Source organism: Podarcis bocagei (assembly GCF_964188305.1).
Source record: "Podarcis bocagei genome assembly, chromosome: 1".
Lineage (NCBI taxonomy): Eukaryota > Metazoa > Chordata > Lepidosauria > Squamata > Lacertidae > Podarcis > Podarcis bocagei.
The window spans coordinates 79,617,961-79,636,677 of record NC_138125.1 but is presented as its reverse complement, the minus strand read 5'-3'; the positions used below and the strand labels follow the sequence as shown (position 1 = coordinate 79,636,677).

The window sequence follows — 18,717 nt, the reverse complement described above, 5'->3', positions numbered from 1 at the left end:
ATCTTGCCAGAAATGGACTCAAACTTGTCTGAAATCGACACTGATGGCGGAAGCGCTTCTCTGCTGCTGTCAGAGGCTGCAGGGCAGGCAGGGTGCATGGGGGGGGAGTGGAGTGTTGCCTCAGGGGGCTTCTGCTGCCTGAGGTAGCACCCTCGCCCTGTCTACTGGCTGAGCCAGCTCTGCCTGTTGGGTTAACTTGCAGATTCCCCAGAAAGGTCAGTTTCTCTCAGCAGATATCACATATTAAATCATAAGCCAGTTTGAGAATACTTGAATTCAAGATGATGTGCAGTCCAAACAAATACATGCACACTCTGAAGTGTGTCCCATTAAGTTCAGGAGGAATTGCTCCCAAATAAGTTGCGAAAGATGCACTTTGATTTGAATTTGATAATCATGTTGCCTTGGATGCTTTAAGGTACACTGGATGTCTCTGAAGGAGCAGTGAGCTTAGTTTGGCTTTTTGGATTGTCAGTGTGATGCTAGAGTACTCATCCTTTCATGCTGAGATAATGTATGCTTCTTCCCCCCTCAATTTGATTTGCCTGTCTCTTACTTTACTCCTTCTCTTCTGTGCTGACCTCCTATTTTGTGTGTGTTGCAGACTGTTGACAGCACATGAGGACAAGCAGAGAGAGCAGGCATTGCACCTGGAGGAGTACAACAAGAGGAAGGGATGCTGTTTGTAACAGAATCGTTCAGGGATATGTTAGAAAATAAAGAACAGCCTAAAGCACAGAGTTGGCTGCCTCCATGCAAGAAGATAGGGATAACTGTGATTGAACTGAAGGAAGAGTCAAGATCTTTTTTTTTTAAAAAAAGAAAAGAGTGCTGTATCAAAGTGACATGACATCTTTTGCAGCTGCAAATCGCTCCTGCTTTTTCCGCAATGCTTCAGGGAAGTGCTTCAAATCACAGCTCATAGATCCAGCATTATTGACTTGCCTATAAAACCATTCAAGCTACTTCACAGGGTCTCAAGACTACACTCAGAAACAATGTGAGTTATGCAAGTGTAAGTTATTGCAATGGAGTCGTGCAACAATAAAGTGATAATGACTTGACTGGAGGGGAGTGGTACCAGCTTTCTGCTATAGTCTCACTGCACCAAAAGCATCAATTCCTTGCCTTCATCTTCCCTTCTCTTCCTGGTTCTGCCTGAAGCACTTCCCTCCTGCATGGCAGGGCTACCTCTGGAGATGATCGTAAGTCATGAGCTCAGGAACATGAGAAGAGCCTTCTGGATCAGGTCTGGTGAGGCATGCTGTTCTCACAGTGACCAACTAGACAGACCCCCGTGGAAAACATCCAGGCAGGGCATGAGTACAACAGCACTCTGCCCACATGGGATTCCAGCAACTGGTATGCAGTGGCATAATGCCTTTGACCGTCGAGGTAGAACCTAGCCATCATGGCTAGTAGCCATAGATAGCCTTATTCTCTATTAATTTGCCAAATTCTTTTTTAAAGCCATCCAAGTTGGTAGCCATCGCTACCTCCTGTGGGAGCTTACCAATAGGATACCTGCGTATTGTGAATGGTTTCCTGCCCAGCTACATGTGTTAATACAATCATCTCAGTAATTATCACCACTCCGCTGTGTGTGCCTGTTGTGTTTAAGCTGTAATTCTCACCGACTGCGGTTTGCAGCTCACTGCTGTTCAACTTCCACCCTACATTTTTCTCATTTATTTATTTATTTAAGATTTCACTTCATACACCCAACAAAGGGTGCTTGAGTCCACAAAAGCATACACTAGTGATGGGGAATCTGGTACCCTCCAGACGTCATTGCACCCCAACTAACACCAGCCCAGCCGGCCTGGCCAAAGGTCAGAGGTGATGGGAACTTGGAACTCCAGCAACATAGTAAAAATAAAAATTTTATTATTGATACCCCACCCATCTGGCTGTGTTGCCGCTGACTCCCCATCCTGACGTACAATATAGTATTGTAAATGTGTTACATCTGTTTAAGCTGGTCAAAGACTCAGATTTCTAATAAAAGTAGGCTCCCCAATATTACTGATAAAGAGCAGTGAAGGAATGGAAATGTATACATAACAGGTGGACCAGGAATAATACCATTTTACTTAATTCAGTTGCTACCAAGGCTTGACCGAAGCTATAGATCTAAGCAAAATGGGCCTCTAGAGTTAGCAAAATCAGCCCTTAGTTCTGTCTGTTATTTGGGAACATTTCAATTAATGCTGTATTGTGATAAACATGCAATAATCCAATTGGATTTAAAGATAGCTGTGTGTAAACGGGGAAGCTCTTCCATGCATTGTTTGCTGCAGGACTGTTCTCTGGAGGGTGGGTGGGTCATGGGTATAGTCAGGATTTTTGTTAGGGGGGGGCAAGACTTTGTTAGGGGGGGCTGAACTGATGTGATTGGTCAGTTAAGTATTCCTATTGTTTTACTTTTTCTAGGGCAGTGTTTCCCAACCGGTGTTCCGCGGCACACTAGTGTGCCGCGGAACGTTGCCTTGTGTTCCATGGGAGGGAGGCGGGCGAGTCGGGCGGCGAGAGGCGGGGCGGCGGCGGCGAGCACACGCGGGGCGACGAGCGAGCTCCCTCCCACATCCCATCGCCGCTCGCTTCGGCCGGCCTACTGGAGGAAGGCGCGAAAACCTCGCGCATGCGCAGGCCTTCCGCCTGCGACAGCCCAGTAGGCCGGCTGAAGCGAGCGGCGATGGGATGTGGGAGGGAGCTCGCTCACCGCCCCGCGTGTGCTCGCCGCCCGACTCGCCCGCCTCCCTCCCACGGCACACCAGCCTACCTCCGTGGGAGGGAGGCGGGCGAGTCGGGCGGCGGCGGCGAGGAGAGGCCGCCCAGCGCGGGGCTCTCGCCGTCTGCCTGCCTGGCTGCCTGCGAGCTCGGCGGGCAGCGCTTCCGCCCGCAGCGCCCGCCTCGCGGCTCTCATTCCCTGCCCCTGCCAAAGCTCACCCAGCCAAGCCGCGCTCTCCTTCCTGCCTTGCTTTGCTGCCTCCCCCCCCCCACCCCCAAAGCTTGGAGGTTCCCCGGCAGGAAGGAGGGAACTTAATCCTCTCCAAGGGCTGCGGAAAACAGACATGCAAATGGGGGCTTGCCAGCTCTTCAAGCGCCGCCGGCTTTCTTCGGGAATTACCGCCCGCCGAGCCCGGTAACGCTGACAGGCTGAGCCGCGGGGCTTGGCAGCGCAGCCGGCAGAGTGTGGGAAAGGGCGGCCGCCACGCGCCGGGCAAGGCGAGACTCGACAGGGAGGACACCGGCAGCAGCGCCCCCCCCCCCAGAAACCCGCTCCGGGCAGGTAATTCACAGAGAGTGGACAGAAGGAAGCCTTAAAGGGCTTCAGCCTCCCAGAGTGGCGGGGAATAATAATAATAATAATAATAATAATAATAATAATAATAATAATAATAAAAATTGACAGGTGGTGTTTTTCTAGGTGAGGGGGTGGGGACTGTAATAACAAAAAAATCAGCTGTATATCAACCGCTGTTTTGCAATGAGGAATTGCAAATAAGGAAGATCAAAAGGAGAATGTTTTTTTTGGGGGGACTCTCTTCCTCTTCCTCCTCCTCCTCTCGTTCTTGCTCCTCTTCCTGGCAAAAGGGCTGCTGAGACCCCTTCTCTCTTGGGTGCCGGTGGGTGCTGTGACGTTGACGCTGCTGTGGCAAGTGCCTTTACTTAGCAGAGTGCATTCCCCTTTACACAGGAGGGGAGGGGAAAAAATTGAAACTTACACTTTCGTGCGTCCCTCCCGGCGCGACGCTGCGCGCTGACGTCACGGGGCTGTAATGGTGGTGTGCCTCGAGATTTTTTTCATCAAACAAGTGTGCCTTTGCCCAAAAATGGTTGGGAAACACTGTTCTAGGGCCTATGCCCATGGGTGAAGTGAAGAGGGTCCCCCCCCCCCGCCTAAGCAGAATGAAATGCCCTTGAGGGTAGTTTCTGTTCTTGACATGCTGCTGTATATACATACATTATAGATTGGAGGCCCTTACTTGCTGTTCATTCAAGTGAACACACGGTGGTGCTGTGTCACAACAACAACAGCTATCCAAGATGTCAGCAAAGGCGTGATAATATATTTGGAATGTGTGAAGGCCTTAAAGGGACATTCAGGTGCCTATTCCTTTGCCAATCTGGGGCCCTCCAGCAGCGCTGGCAGAGGCTGACGGGAGTTGTAGTCCAAAAATGCTGGAAGACAGCAGGTTAGCGAAGGCTGCTCCACACACTTTACAATGTGCATTTAGGGCAAAATTTATTGATTAATCCAGTGGGCTGTGCACCCTACCCTGTTTTAATATGCCTAATTTTATGTATGGCATCAAGTTTATCCTGCCCTTCTTTTAAATAAAAATCAAGGCAGCATAGAAATAGCTTAAAGCGCAATACATGTGCAATTTCTTCACACAGCAGGCCCTACTAGAGTGTCCAAGGAAGGACGGAGAGTTTCTTAGTATATTGTACCCATGGGAGCCAACTGCTAGGGGCCGAGGGGTCTTTGCCCCCCAATAAAATATTTGAGGCGGCTGCCCCCCCCCAGTTGATGGGCATTGCCATTCAAATGGTGTGTGTGCCTCACGTCATGTGATTACACAGGGCGGGGCTTACCTGTGCCCCTCCCCCATATTTTATTCAAGTTGGCACCCTTGATTGTACCCACCCAGGCTAATGACAGTGATGGCACCCTCACTACCCATGTGAAGGAGAGCACAAGAGTTGTCCCATTAGTACAAGGGCTCCTTCTGCCTGTTCAACGGGACGTTCTCCCTCTGTGAGCCCCCAATGTATGCCACCCTTTATCGGGGAAAGTTAGGCCTTTCCCCCCCTTGGGTGAGTCACTTGCCTAACCCTCCCTCACAGGCTTTTGTGGAAATAAAAGGGAGAAAGGAGAGAGAACCACGCATGCTTGGAGGTCCTTGGAGAAAAGAAGATATACGTGCAAAGAACCAGAAGTGGGATGGGGAGACTTTTTCAGCCATTTTGGGCAACCTTTCAAGTGCTGCGTGCCAGAGATGGGTGGGGCCAGAGGCAAAAGTAGGAGGAGCAGCAGCAAATGTCAGATATTAATTTTGTGCAGTAAATTTGTTTCTACACACAATCCTCTCTGTCTTCCTTCCAGAGAAATGAGAGGCTAAAGACACATTCTTATTCATTTATTGTATTAATTATCAAATTTATATACTGTCCATCATAAAATCCCAGGGCGGTTCACAGAATAAAATGCAGGATAAAAACAAGTAAATGAAACAAAACAGGAAAACAATACCCCCCCTTCCCACAGACACATTTAAAAGGCTGTAGCATATTAATCAGCCAAAGGCCTGGTTTAAGAGGAACATTTTTGCCTGGCGCTTAAAAATATATAATGAAGGCGCCAGGCAAACCACCTTGGGGAGAGCGTTCCACAAACGGGGAGCCAATACAGAAAAGGCCTGTTCTCATGTTGCCACCCTCATATGGCGAAGGTATATGAAGAAGGGCCTCAGATGATGAAAGCAGAGTCCAGGACGGCAGCAAGAACACTTGGGGTGCAAAGCTGGGGGGGGCATGTCCTGAAGAAGCAGGTGTCCAATAAAGAAGCATTTGGACCCCATTTGTTAGGTTTCCTATCCCTGTAATAATCAACCATATAAATAATACAATGCAGAAGAGGATCCCAGCAATACAATCTTCACAGCCCAGGCTGATCCATGTCAGTCATGCACTGGCAGGAACCAGTGCAGAATGAAGTATTTCATGCACCTAGAGTATAAGTGCTGGGAAAGCGCTCTTTGAAAAAAACACCCTATCACTTGTAGCTGAGCTTTATATTTGGGAAAGTTACTTAGAGCATTAGCTATTAACATTTCAGTCTTGGTTTTAAGAGCATCTGCTTATACACTATTGGCTGACAGATATTTCCTCAAGTCTGCCCTGTTTGTAAATGTGTTGCATGCATTGCGGAGGTTGGAAGTGGGGGGGGGGGGAGGAGTGGAGGTGAAAGCATGAGCTGCTCCTTTGATTTGCCATGTAAAAAAAGAGTTTCAGTTTTCCCTCAGAAATGACTCAGATTCCTGTGAAGTTGGCCCAGCGCTGTTCTTACATTTCCTAAGGAGCTCTGAAGTAGACCAAAAGCTTTCTGAGTCAAGCAGCTGTACTGTACAAGGGTGAGGCATGTCCCCCCCCCCCTTCAAATAATTCTGTCAGGTGTTTGGAAGCCTGGCACTAAGGGAAATGGAATTTGTGACTCTCAGTACAGGTAATGTGTCCCCCACACCTCCTGACTCCTTCATGCTTCCAAAAAAGGAAGTGTTACACCCAATTAGCATAAGAATTACCTCACATAGATTCGATCTCTCCTCTTTTGAAGGGAGTATCGAAATACTGCAAAACTATGCCTAAGGTCCCCTGGGCATGAACAGAGTGCCTTTCTCCCAAGGGAAAGCAACATCTCTCTCTCTCTCTCTCTTACTCACTCACTTGAAGGGAGTAGGCAGGGAGTGCACTGACAGTTGGGAGGCAACGCCCGGAGAGCAGGAGGAGAAATACATCTGGAGCAAACAAGATACGCAGGGTTGGCTGATAAGCGAAAGGAGTGCACTGGCAAAATGCTTTAGCAACACCCAAAGAGGCAATAAGGCAAATCAAGGAATATGATATGGTGGGGTGGGGTGAGGGGCTGCAGGAGTATAACTATTGCTGGCTTACGTGTATTGGGGGCCACCAGCCTTTGGAAACAATTCCGCTGGTTGCCTCTGCGCAGATCACAATAACCCTTTTCTCCGAAGGAACTGAATCCCTGGTGCTTCTTTATCTCCTCTAAGTCCTGGGTAAGCGAGCAAATGGATCCCAAGTAAATAAGGCTTCAGATTCACTATCAGTAGAGATGGCACATTTAACAACCAGGGCTGGTGTAAGACATTTTGCTGCCTGAGGCAGAACAGTAAGCACCATGCTCACCCTGAGTCAAGCACCCAAGACTTACCAGCATATTTTTGCACCAGAGGAAGAAAATCCCTCAAATGCCTTTCCCTGGGAGTAACAACACAATAACAAAAAATAAAATATTTTTTTCTGCCCTTTTTGTGACACCCAAAATCTGCTTCCTGAGGCAATCGCTTCAATTTGCCTAATGATAGGACTGATAGCACACAAAAGGTCGTTAATCCTGGGTCACATAAAACATTTTCATAACCGATAACTGCAAAATCAAGTGTTGATTTTAAGGTGTGTATGCAACATTACAAATTGGGAACAGTACATGGTGGGGAAATGGCATTTAAATTAAACTAAAACTAATCACTATAGATAGATTTAGATGTTGCCAGTTAGATACTGACAGATATCAGACTGACTTCCTTTAAAAAAGAAAGAAAGAAAGCTAAGAGGCTGGGCCTCCTGTCAGGGGGAGGAGAGAATAAACTGGAAAATGAACTAAAAAATGTTCTAAGTTCCACCCCAGAATGCATCTACGGTAATTCATATTTAGATCACTTAGCAATTATGGGAAGTACTTTCAGGTTTAGTTCAGAGACTTCTGAATTAGTTCAGTGAATTTTGATCAACTGAACTTTTCCATTCCAAGCAGAGGCATTTAAGTCATATCCAGTTTGGCGCTCAGGCTTTACAATAATGCACTGAAAATATATTCCCTCTGGACAATATTAAATAGGAAAATGATGACTCACTTCCAATTCTAAAAAGAGATGCTTTTAGCAGGGGAAATGTTTTTTCTATGACTATCACATCCCGTCATGCCTAGTGCCCGACAGTATTGTTATAGGAGACACTGTGTTGAAGTAGGGGAGTCAGTGAGACAAATACATAGGCTCAATAGTCATTAGTGATTTATTACAACACACTTATACCAGTAGATCATCTGTTGCTGGAAGCCAGAGGATTAAGGACTAAAATGAAGCAAGTGCTGGAATGTGCATGTGTATTAATGCACTCAAAATTATGGCGCTTCCACAGTTAGTTGCATATTCTTTCCTAACCTGGTGCAGGAGGCAGTGGAGGACAGAGGTGCCTGGTGTGCTCTGGTCCATGGGGTCACGAAGAGTCGGACACGACTAAACGACTAAACAACAACAACCTGGTGCCTTCTAGGTGTTTCCGATTATAACTGTGATTTTATTTTTTAAAAGAAATGTGAACATTAAGAAAATGGCGACTCGCTACTGCTTTGGGATGCCTACTGCAACGCCTGTTGAAATCAGAACAGCAAATCTCGCAGGGAGTCTTGACGATGTGCTGTCACTCTCAGTGGGAATATTTTGCACGTGTATTTTACATATTTTAAGATAGATTTGCTTCTTAGAGTCTATGGGGAAATGGTACCAAAAATATGTAAAATGTATTTTAAGTACATTTTACGCACAATTCTGCCTAAGACTCTGGGGGGGATTGAACATAAAATACATTAAAGGTACTATAGGTGCACTCTAAGTCTCCTAAACAAAAATATGACATCAGAAATGGCAATATTTAGAAACCAGCAGGCAAATATTTCAACCTGTCAGGACACACTGCTACTATCCTTAAGATGGCCTCCCACAAAGAAATTAAATTTGGAAGGAGGATCCAATGTGAAATTGCTGAATTACAACTTATCAAGAAGTTCTGTTCTATTAATTTGGGTCTGAATCGAGACAATGGTTTTCGGCTCCTGCTGCTGTGAAGCTTGATTTGCTTATCTCAAGCTCTTGTTACAGAGTGTACTTTTTGCATTCCATTGCCATTTGACTCCAACATCTGATGGAGAAAACTCTTCTATTTTGAGAAAGCTTATGTGAAATGTGCTAGTTTTAAGGTGCCTCAGGAATCTTTGTTGTAGTTGGTTGAAGAGTACTGTATAAAACTTTGGAAGGTGTTAGCCACTTTGTGATTGAAACTTTATAGAAGAAACTCGCAAGTGTCTCAATTCAGGAAAAGCTTTGCCAATTGACTCTGTTGAATGTACAAACCGGACCATACACACATGTGTAAGCATATTTATCACAGTGGGCAGGATCCTGATAGAAAGGGAAACAGAAGTTGCATTTTACCATGGACAAAATAGTGTGGTTTATGTGCTGAGAAAATACATACCTGCAGCAACAGAAGCATCACAAGGAAGAAGGTTAATTGTAGTCCTCAAACAATATATGATTTAAGACTTCCATATTTTACTGTACTAGTAATCAATGGTGATTGTCTGGCGCAATTTTGCAGATCAAAGAATTTCCCAACCTTGGTGCAACCTCTTCAAAATCATTAAGAATTGGATGTGCCTTAAAGCTGCATGGGACTGCAGTCTCTAGTAATTTAAAATAATGGTACCATCCCTTCTGTTCCACACGAATTCCAGTGAGCATTTGTGTGATTTTATGGTTTTGCCACATTTTTTTTGGTCTGCTTTAATGTTTTTACCGCTATTTTAAATGTTAGAATTTAAAAGTTGTGTTTCATGTGAGTTGCTGTAACTCACCTTGGGAGGGTATATGCACCCTAAAGAGATGGGTTTAGAATGCAATTTTAAAAAAAATCGACATGGCCACGCCCTTGGGGAATCCAGTATAGGAATAATCCGCCTCCATTCAGAATTGTCGCTCCTACAATCCTAGTCCTGATTGAGGACTAGGATTCAAACTTTCTCTGCCCCGCCTAACTGAAGGGCAATGATCGCCTTCTCCCGCTAGGCGTCCCAGACTCGTCGCAGAGAAAGATCAGAGTTTATTCAAACAGTTAAAAATATTCCATTAGCCGCAGGGGCCGAGAACTGGGAGGGGTCTGCGGAGTAGTAGCGGCTTGCTTTGCATTCTCGCTCGCCGCGCTGTCTGGAAACGGATTCTCGCCGAGAACAGAGAAGACCACCGTCATCGCGAGGAAAAAGGTCTGCGCCGGCTCTGGGGCCCGGGGGTTTGTTGGATCCTGCGCGCACGAGGTTGCTTGCGTGTAAGGGAAGGAAAGCAAGCAAGTGGCCAGAAGGAGGGGAGGGGAGGCGGGCGGCGGCGGGAATCCATCCACCTGGAGCGGCAACAAAGGCAACCCTCGCGCTCTGGCCTTGAAGCCGGGAGCAAGGAAAGCGGGCTTGCTTTTGCAAGGTTGTTGGGGCGGGTTTGAATCTTCCTGGAGTTGAGCGAGGAGGAGGGGAGCAAATGTGGGCGCGCGAGGCCCGCAAAGTTAGTGAAAGCGGCTTCGGTGAGAGTGCGAGGGATGGGAGACTTCTCTTCCTCTTCGCGCAGGTCTTGGGAACCCGAGATGCCTTTTGCTTCGAGGAGGAGGAGGAGGGTGGGCGGTGCAGGAGCGCCGAAAGGGGCCCCTCGGTTGCGGTCAGGCTTGCAAAGGGCGGCGCGGGGAGAAGAAGGCACGAGGCCCACGAAGGTGAATGTTGTTTTGATCTCCGAGGGAGTGAGCTCGAACTTGGTGTGTGCGGGGGAGAGAGCAGAGGGTAGAGTTCCTCTTGCTTTGAAACGCATGGGTGGCTCAAATTCCTCTCTCAATACCGCATTTTTTTTCCGGTTTATTTCATAACATTTTTCTTAACCACCCCTTCATCATGCGAATCCAAGGGTGTGGAGTGCAGAAAGTGTGACAACCATTTATAAATGCAGTGTAACAAAAACAGAACGAGCCACAAGATTAAAAGGGCAAGTTGGAAATGCCAACTAAGGAACCCAAACAGTTCTGACTAAAAATTCAGACTACTGTAGTATCTTGATGTTTCTTTAGCATGAAACCTAAAGGATACAGTTGGCTTATATACACTTAAATGTTTTCTTTCTGTTTAAAATCAAAAAAAATTCTGCCTACATCCTGGCCATCACAATAGTTAAGGGAAAACATATGAAAAGAATGAACTTCTGTACAGCAGGATTCTGCAACACAATCTGTTTTAATCTGCCTAATCTGGACCCTTCCTCCTTCTGGATAGCTGTGATAATAGTGAAGAAAATGTGGGAAACAGTCTAAAAGTATATGGCTTCTGAGGGAAGTTTTTGCTATCTGGACTTTAGGCTTAACTGTATAGGCACACCTTCAAAGAGTTCATTTCCTGTGCTGTGGGGTTTTTGGTTCATCCAGTGCCTGGATTAAGGGCTCAGCCATTGGGAATCCAAGCCTTACTTAGGTCAACAAGGTTGGGGCAAACAGTCAGCTGGAAATGATTTTGCTTGGGTGGAATAACATTGAGTACAGATGAGAGATTTCAGAGACTTCACCCATCATTGCCCACCATATACGGTATATGCACATTTGGCAAAAAACAGTTGGAGTAGAGTACATAGCAGGGCAGAAAAGAAATGAATATGTATTCCAGAGATATGGCGCTCTATGCTACTTTTCAATCTGTTTAATGCATCATTTCATTTGCTGCCTAACTTTTTTTAAAAAAATTAAATTGTACATGAAATGTCAGATTTAAAAAATCGAATATATTTTACTATTCAGTGTGATTTACTGGATTACAGTAGGGATTGCATAAGGCCCTTTATCTTGAAGTGTTTCTCAGGGGCGAAAGTTTTGTTTCAGAACCCATCACCAGCAATATACGTTCAATATTGAACATGCAAGAAAACTTTGCAGGGGCTCCATGCGATCTGCCTGTTTTAACTCTGCACCTGTCTGACTACTCTTGACTTCTGAAGGCAGTTATGCACATGATGAGGAACCACGAGTGAGCCATTTTACCACCACAACATGGGAAGAAGGTACTTGGATATCTTTCTCTGTGGTGAGACAAATGCAGAAATGGTTCATTTGCATCTTTTCTGAGGCGTGATGCAGGTTACCCCTACACATGTAGCAGCGGAAGCAGGCAATGATAATGCACTTGTTCACTTCCTCCCATGATATTTCTGGGAACTATATTTCACTACATTTTCTAAAGAACTGTAAATGTGAATGGTATAGAACAAAGTTGAGGAACCTGCAGCCCTTCAGATGTTGGGCTCCCACCTTCCATCAGCCCCAACTGATGCCTGAGAATGATGGACATTGTAATCCAACAGTATCTGGAGAGTGACCTCCCCTGATACAGGCCTTTGAGAGCCCCCTTTGGGCTCCAGAAGCAGCTAATGCTGTTTCCTTTCATTTTTGTGGACACACCCTCCCTCCTCAATAATGGGAAGACATTATAGTAAAAGGAGCTTTTTCTTGCAGTGCTGCATTACAACACAGTGCCAGGCTGACTAGGGCATCCAGGAAGCTGCACCTCTTAATTATCTAATGGATTGTACAATCTTGCACGGTCTGGGGTGGGGCAGGGCATATGCTTCTTGCGGTTGTATCATTTGTTTCGATCCTCAGTTGACTGAGGAGGGTATGTGTTTATCTGCGTGTTTGTATGTGTGTGCGGGCCATGATGGAGGAAAGGAGAGGGTTGTGGCCTAGCAGGGAAAGGGGCAAATGGTGTGGCTCAGGCAACTGTGAGGGGAAAATGAAAAAAGAAGAGAGGACTGCAAAGGGCAGTTGGACCTGTAGGCAGTTCTGGGCAACTGTATCTAGGATCTTAGAACAAACAAAGGCAAAAAGTTGCAGGCTGCAGTGGAATTTCCTGGCATTGACTGTCAAGGGCTGGAACCGAGCCTTAAAGGAGCAAAGTCCATTTTTTAAACAATGCAGGCCATAAGAAAGTCAAGTTTACCTGAGTTTAGAGTGAAATACTGTAATGAATCAGATTCTGGGTCTTGCATTGGGGCAAGGGTTCTAAGGTGAGAGATGTCTGGAGAGCATGTTAATTTCCGGACCAAAACATACATCTCTTTGTGAAAGAGGTTGTGAAAGAATAACACTGTTTTATTTATTTTTAAAGGTTAGACACATCATCTTGCTTTGGGTGGCGCAGGCTTCCTCTGTGAGTTTAGGAGAGCTAGTCTATGTGTAGCCTTGGTGTCATGCAGAGTTAGCTGTGGCCTGAACCTATCACATTTACTGGGTTGAAGCAAGCCTAACTGATTAGTCATTAAACTACAATCTTTTTCTACAAAGTACGCCCCAACTTATTTCAGAGGAACCTGCTCTTGTGTAAATATGCATAGGATTGCAACTGGTCTAGACCTAACTTGGACCATTCCCCAGGTTGAAATGTGGATACATAGAGAGCACATTTTCCTAGACTGGGAATGTCTGCACCTTGCTGACCTGGAGGCTTTGTCCCAAGTGTTAATGTGGATGGGCCATCTAAAGGAGTTCATCTCTCATTCTCTGGTCCTCATCTTTTTAGGTTCACTTCTGTAGTCTTCCCATTTTATACCATTCTCAGTTCCTTACCTCTGTGGATTCAGCCTCTTGTGGCAATGGAAGAAAGTATGTGGAGATTCCAAATACGAACAGGCATATATTTCAAATGTGCAAATTAGCTTGTACATATTTTTAGTATTGGCTTGTACCCTCCCCTTTATGCCTTTGTTAGTGGCAATTGATCAGCTGAAAGAAAATAAAGGGCATACTCCCTTCCCACTTACGGTATTTATTAAAAATGTCTGGTTGGCTGCAGGTGATTCTGAGTCACTATAGTTGAATGGCGATTTACAGGCTTGACACACATTGTGACCAGGCTTCTTGGGAGGGTCTGATTGAAGGCAGGGGTAGCAGGCAGCAAGAGGCTCAAGACTAGAAAGCAAGTATTTACCACAGTGGGGCCCTGAACTTCGCTTGGATTTCAGGATACGCCACCAGTCATCAAAATTCAAAACCTGCCGTGATGTTGTCAGCCTTTCATTTGCTCACATTAAACTTAGTTAAAAATTAATGGGGTCGTGGGAAATCAATGTAAGTAGGCATGGACTATGTCAGTGGGTTTTAAAAGCAAACAAACTTGGAATAAATTCAATAGGTTTTCACAAGAAAAAGACTGCCTGCCATGTTAAAATTCTAGCTGCCTTCACTTTGAATATGTAATTGCTTTTGGCAAAGAAAACATGTGTTTAAAAGAAACATAGCTGATTTTCCACCCCCTGCTCTGAAGGTTGTGTAACAGAACGGGATTCTTGATGGAGTAAACACACACCTCGTGCCAGCATTTCTAGCATGCCATTTGCCAAGTTGCATCCTTGGGGTGCTCATAGTGTTAGCAGTGGGGAATCACAGGAGCAGGCCCTCACACTTGTCTCTGCAGCAGTGCAAGGTTCATTTTTTACTTATCCATTTAGACGTGAAAATGTCGAACCCAAACTGATTTTTCTTTAAAATGACACACTTGTGTGTGTGTGTGTAAGGGAAGTTGGATTCCCTCTGGAATTTGCTATCCCATGCAATCTGTTCCACAACACTTCACAGCTTAAACCAGCCCTGTTCCATGAAATGTGCTTCCCCCCTCCGCCCATCCTCTCAAAAACCACGTCCTCTGACCCAGGAACATTATTTCCTTTTGTTCCTAAAGGAAACATGCTGCCCTAGGACTGCTGAGTACAGCTCCCACAGAGAGTGCTGGAAGTTGCCCTAAAATAGCATATGGGCTCCTGCAATGAAAACAAAGCCAGTATTAATTCCAGTTTGAGAGGAGCCACTCCTGCAGGGCAGGCTGGACTTTGCTACTAGCCACACAGATGGCTAAAGAGAAGCAAATGTAGCAGAGACAGTTCAGCACTGCATGCTGGGGAAAAGGCCCACAGTTCCCAGTGGTAATATGAACCTTAAGCCTATGGCCTACTGCTAGACCCCAAGCCCATCCCCTCAGTCAGCATGTGGCAAAGCGTCTCTTGGCTACTTGTTCCTGCTTCTTTTGCACCAAAACCCACCACTTACCTTCCCTTCCACCTGCCAGGGCTAGAAAAACATCTTTTAAAATATAACCCTGAACTCTGATAGAGTGGTACCTTGTTACTCAAACGGCTTAGCTCCCAAACAAATCGGCTCCCGAACACCGCAAACCCAGAAGTAAGTGTTCTAGTTTGCGAGCATTTTTCAGAAGCCAAATGTCTGACGCGGCTTCTGCTTGAGTGCAGGAAGCTCCTGCAGCCAATCGGAAGCTGCGCCTTGGTTGGCACACGGTTTCAGGAGTTGAACGGACTCCTGGAATGGATTAAGTTCAAGAACCGAGGTACCACTGTAATGTATTTTTCTTGCTGGATGGAGGACAGAGGGGGTTGTGTGTGTGTAGAAATTGGCCTACTGTGCAAAGATAAAATTTACACTAAGTGCTGTGCCTGCTTTTGCCTCCGTTCTCACTGCCTGCCACTGGCATTATTATTATTATTATTATTATTATTATTATTATTATTATTATTATTACTCGGAAGGTTCTCCAGAATGGAATGCAGGTCTTGGACTGAGAAAAGTTCCCCACCCCTGTGTTAAGCCAAACCTTGGCTTAGCTCAGCGTGGTGTGGGAGTAAACAGGACCAGGGTGGAGCAAAGCACTGTCCGGTTCAAAGACATTGCAAGGAAAATCCATATTCTTACAAGTTCTGTTCATCCAGGAATAAACTGGGTAGGGAAGGTAGAAATCATTCCCCACATATTTCCCCACTTGCAGTGGTGGCTGTTAAGAGTCCCTGCATTTAAACCTACATGCCAAGCAGGAAACTTTACCCTGGGATGCAGCAGCATTGTGTTGCCTCAATATTTTGTTTTGTTTTTTCAAAAAATAGGAAAGGAATTGATTCTTGTTTCCACTTAGTAACAGAAACCAGGGTAAATTATTCCGCCTGTGACCAATAACTATAGCATTACCTTTTGACACTATAAAGACATATAGGAAAGGGGTTGTTATTTATAATAAGCAGTCAATTTACCTTCTTCAGCCTGTTTCTTTGATTCTGAGGGATAGGCAACATAAGTGTATATGATTATATATCACCTTGCAGAACCCAAGCATATTGATGGTTAGAGGTGCTGGGTGTCAGATATCAGTCTTATGCATTATGCCCTCTGGTGATTTCTGGAAGAAAATGGAAGATAGTGTTCATCATGTTTGCTTGTCTATTGAAACATTTTATGATTTTATAATTTAAATGAGTCTGCTTTGGTAAAACTTAAGACATTTATTGAAAGTATATTATTGGAAGTGAAAAAAGAATTACCGGTAGGTTGTATCCAATATTTGTCACACTCCATTATTGCCTTTAATTTCGGTGGGTTCTTAACTTAAACCCATTAATTTCAGTGTGCCTGCTTTGAGTATGTCTAACATTTGATGCAGCTGGTTACTGCCAAATACAGCTTGCTGTATTTGATTGTATATTCATTCATTCTCAGTGGAGAGCAAAGATCCTTATTCCTCTTATAAGACCCAGTAGCTCTCAGAGCAGTCTTATTTTCGTCTTTGTGAAATAAATTCCTGTGTTTCGGTTCAAATACAGCTCACCTGTCCCATTTCAGAGACATGGGGGGTAGCTGGGAAGTGGAGGAGGAGAAAGATGGCCATGTTCTTTCTCAGTCTCGAAAGCATTTTTTAAGGTGGCAGATAGTGCAGAGGCTTGAGAGAGGGATAGTTGTGTCACTTATTCCCCATTTGTGTTGCAGAAGACCATGTCCAGTGGGCACCTATGACTTGTGCAATTGCATTCCGTATGATGATAGACATGGTCTGTCCACAAAGTGTGGCATTTAAAACATATAAGGTGTTCTGCTTCAAATTACCGGGAAAATGAGGGCAGGATCCTGCACAAGTAAAAAAGAAACAGCTGTATGCTTCTTTTGTGGAGAAAAAGTGATGATATGGAAAAGCTCTAGCTGCCTGCAGTAGTTCCTGCTATGAAACCTCTGTGCATCCAATGTATAGTGTCTGTTCAGTCACTGCACTGCTTTTGTGTTCAGTAGATAGATGTCAGCTGAAAACAAAGGGAGCAACGCAAGTGCTTCTTTTATGTGAAATTATTTAGAATCCTGCTGCTTAAAACAAGAAAGAAAAGAAAAGAAAAGAAAAGAAAAGAGCCATTTAGCTACGTTCACTTTGATAGGCACTGTGTATAAGCATTTTAACAGTGCGGTAAACTGTGTACTGATCCCTTTGTGGGAGTGCTTCCACTACCTTTGTGGTGAAGCAGAGGTGGCTAATTAGTCCTCCAGATATTGCTGGACTGACATTCCTATCAAACCTGACCAGCATGGCCCAGTGGTCAGAGGTGATGGGCTTTATAGTTCAGCAACATCCTGAGGGCGACGGGTAAGCCAGCCATGCTGTAGTGCAGAGCAGTGTTTTTCAACCAGTGTGTCGTGGTACCCTGGGGTGCCTTGAATGATGGTTAGGGGTGCCACTGTCAACAGTGGCCTCTATCCTTCTTTCTTTCCCTCCCTCTTCTGATGCCCTCTTGAGTTTCTGCCTTCTAAAGGCTTGCACAGCTGTTCGTTGTGGCAGCCCCACTGCTGCCTCATGTTCACCTTTGGCCAGTCTCTGTTGGGCCACTGAGGCTGGGGGCATCCTGTGCCCAGGTCCCTGTGGGGCGGCATGAGGAGGCACATCTCTTTGGAGCACGGGGGAGCGGTGGCTGCCCAAGGACACCCAAGGAGACAGGAGAGGAGGCTGAGAGAATATTCCATGAGGGAGGGTGTTCAAAAAAGGGTGAAATGCTGCCAGCTCTGCAGACAAGGGGTGACATAACTGGGCTTCTGAGCCTCACAGGGGTGCCGCAGAAAGAAAGTAGTTGGTCAAGGGAGCCGCGGACTCAAAAAGGTTGAAAACCTCTGGTGTGTAGAGGATTTGCTATGGGAACTAGAACTGGGCTGACTGTGTCAATTCCACATTCAGAGAAATGTGCTTTCCCCAGTTTTGCTGCAGAGTTCAGGTGCTGCTGTGCCTTCCCTCCAGCATTGGCGTCTGGCTTGCCAATAAACTGCCTTTTTAAACCGCCCTTGTCTTTTTGTTGATGGACTGCCCATTGATTTCCCTCTGATGTATACAGAGAGCTCTTCAAAGCAGCTGAGCAACAATTTTGCTGGGTCCTCTCAAAACTATGTGGCGCTGGGAAGGTGGGGAATATAGGGAGAGGGAAGCACTTGTGTTTTTAGCAACAAGCACTGTTAATTTTGGTTCCCCGGAGGATTAATTTCAGGATCTGGTTTAGTTGGTGGTTATGGCTGTTGTAGCAACAGAGCGGGGAGGGGAGCTTGACTGAGAACCATCCTCTCACTGGCACTGATGCATCTTTATTCAGAAGTAAGTCCCACTCATTTTAGTAGTGTTTACTCCAAAGTAAGCGTGCATGGAATTACAGCCGTGGTTTTGGACAATGCAGTATACTGCACACACCCCCCCCCCCACTCTGAGCAGTCCCCTTCCCTTCCTCTGGAAAGGATAGGAATGAGGCTTCCTATTTATTAATAGTGACAAATGTGCTTGGATTTCAAAATGGAGGGCAGGGAAATTTGTGTAAATCTGCCCACGGCTTGCTGTAAGGAAGGAAGAGAAATGTGGCTGAAAAAGTGGTCCCTGGCTCTGCTGCAAGTTAGTGGCACATCCTGGAATTACATTTGCATCCATTTCTGGTCCATTCAGATTATGGTAAATCATTGGTTTCACGGCTGTTGATAATGTGTATTCCTGCTCTTGGTGTGTGCTAAATGTTCCTCTTGTTAAAAAGCAAGGGCTCCCATCTCTGCCAGCGTGGATTGGTGGACCCAGGCAGCTCATTTTCAGCAGGTTCTGCTACATTTTATTTAATATATTTATATCTTGACTTTCACGGGTGCCAACTTGGGGCCCAGGCCTTGTGGGGCCTCGGAGATCATGCCCGAGTCCTCGCGAGACCTCCCAACGTGACTTCCAGTTTGTACCGGAAGTTGCATCAGAGCCCCCAGGCCTCCTGGGCCTCCTATAGTTGG

General features: G+C 45.7%; 2 protein-coding genes across 9 annotated transcripts in view; both read left to right on the top strand.

Moving 5' to 3' along the window:
* Positions 1-1,592, top strand: part of CRACR2B (calcium release activated channel regulator 2B) — a 46,029-nt gene extending 44,437 nt beyond the window's left edge. For all 7 annotated transcript variants that reach the window (XM_081202824.1, XM_081202822.1, XM_081202823.1 and 4 more), the window contains one exon: positions 605-1,592. In XM_081202824.1, the coding sequence (XP_081058950.1) occupies positions 605-689 (85 nt within the window). In that variant the 3' untranslated portion in view covers positions 690-1,592. The remainder of the gene's footprint in view (positions 1-604) is intronic.
* An 8,097-nt stretch (positions 1,593-9,689) lies between these two features.
* CD151 (CD151 molecule (Raph blood group)) overlaps positions 9,690-18,717 on the top strand; it is a 43,388-nt gene continuing 34,360 nt past the window's right edge. The window contains exon 1 of one of the 2 annotated variants that reach the window (XM_081203326.1): positions 9,690-9,847. The gene's annotated coding sequence lies outside the window, so the exon portion shown is untranslated. Of the gene's footprint in view, positions 9,848-10,034; positions 10,059-18,717 lie in introns of those variants that run through there. The other variant, XM_081203327.1, reaches the window with a different exon arrangement.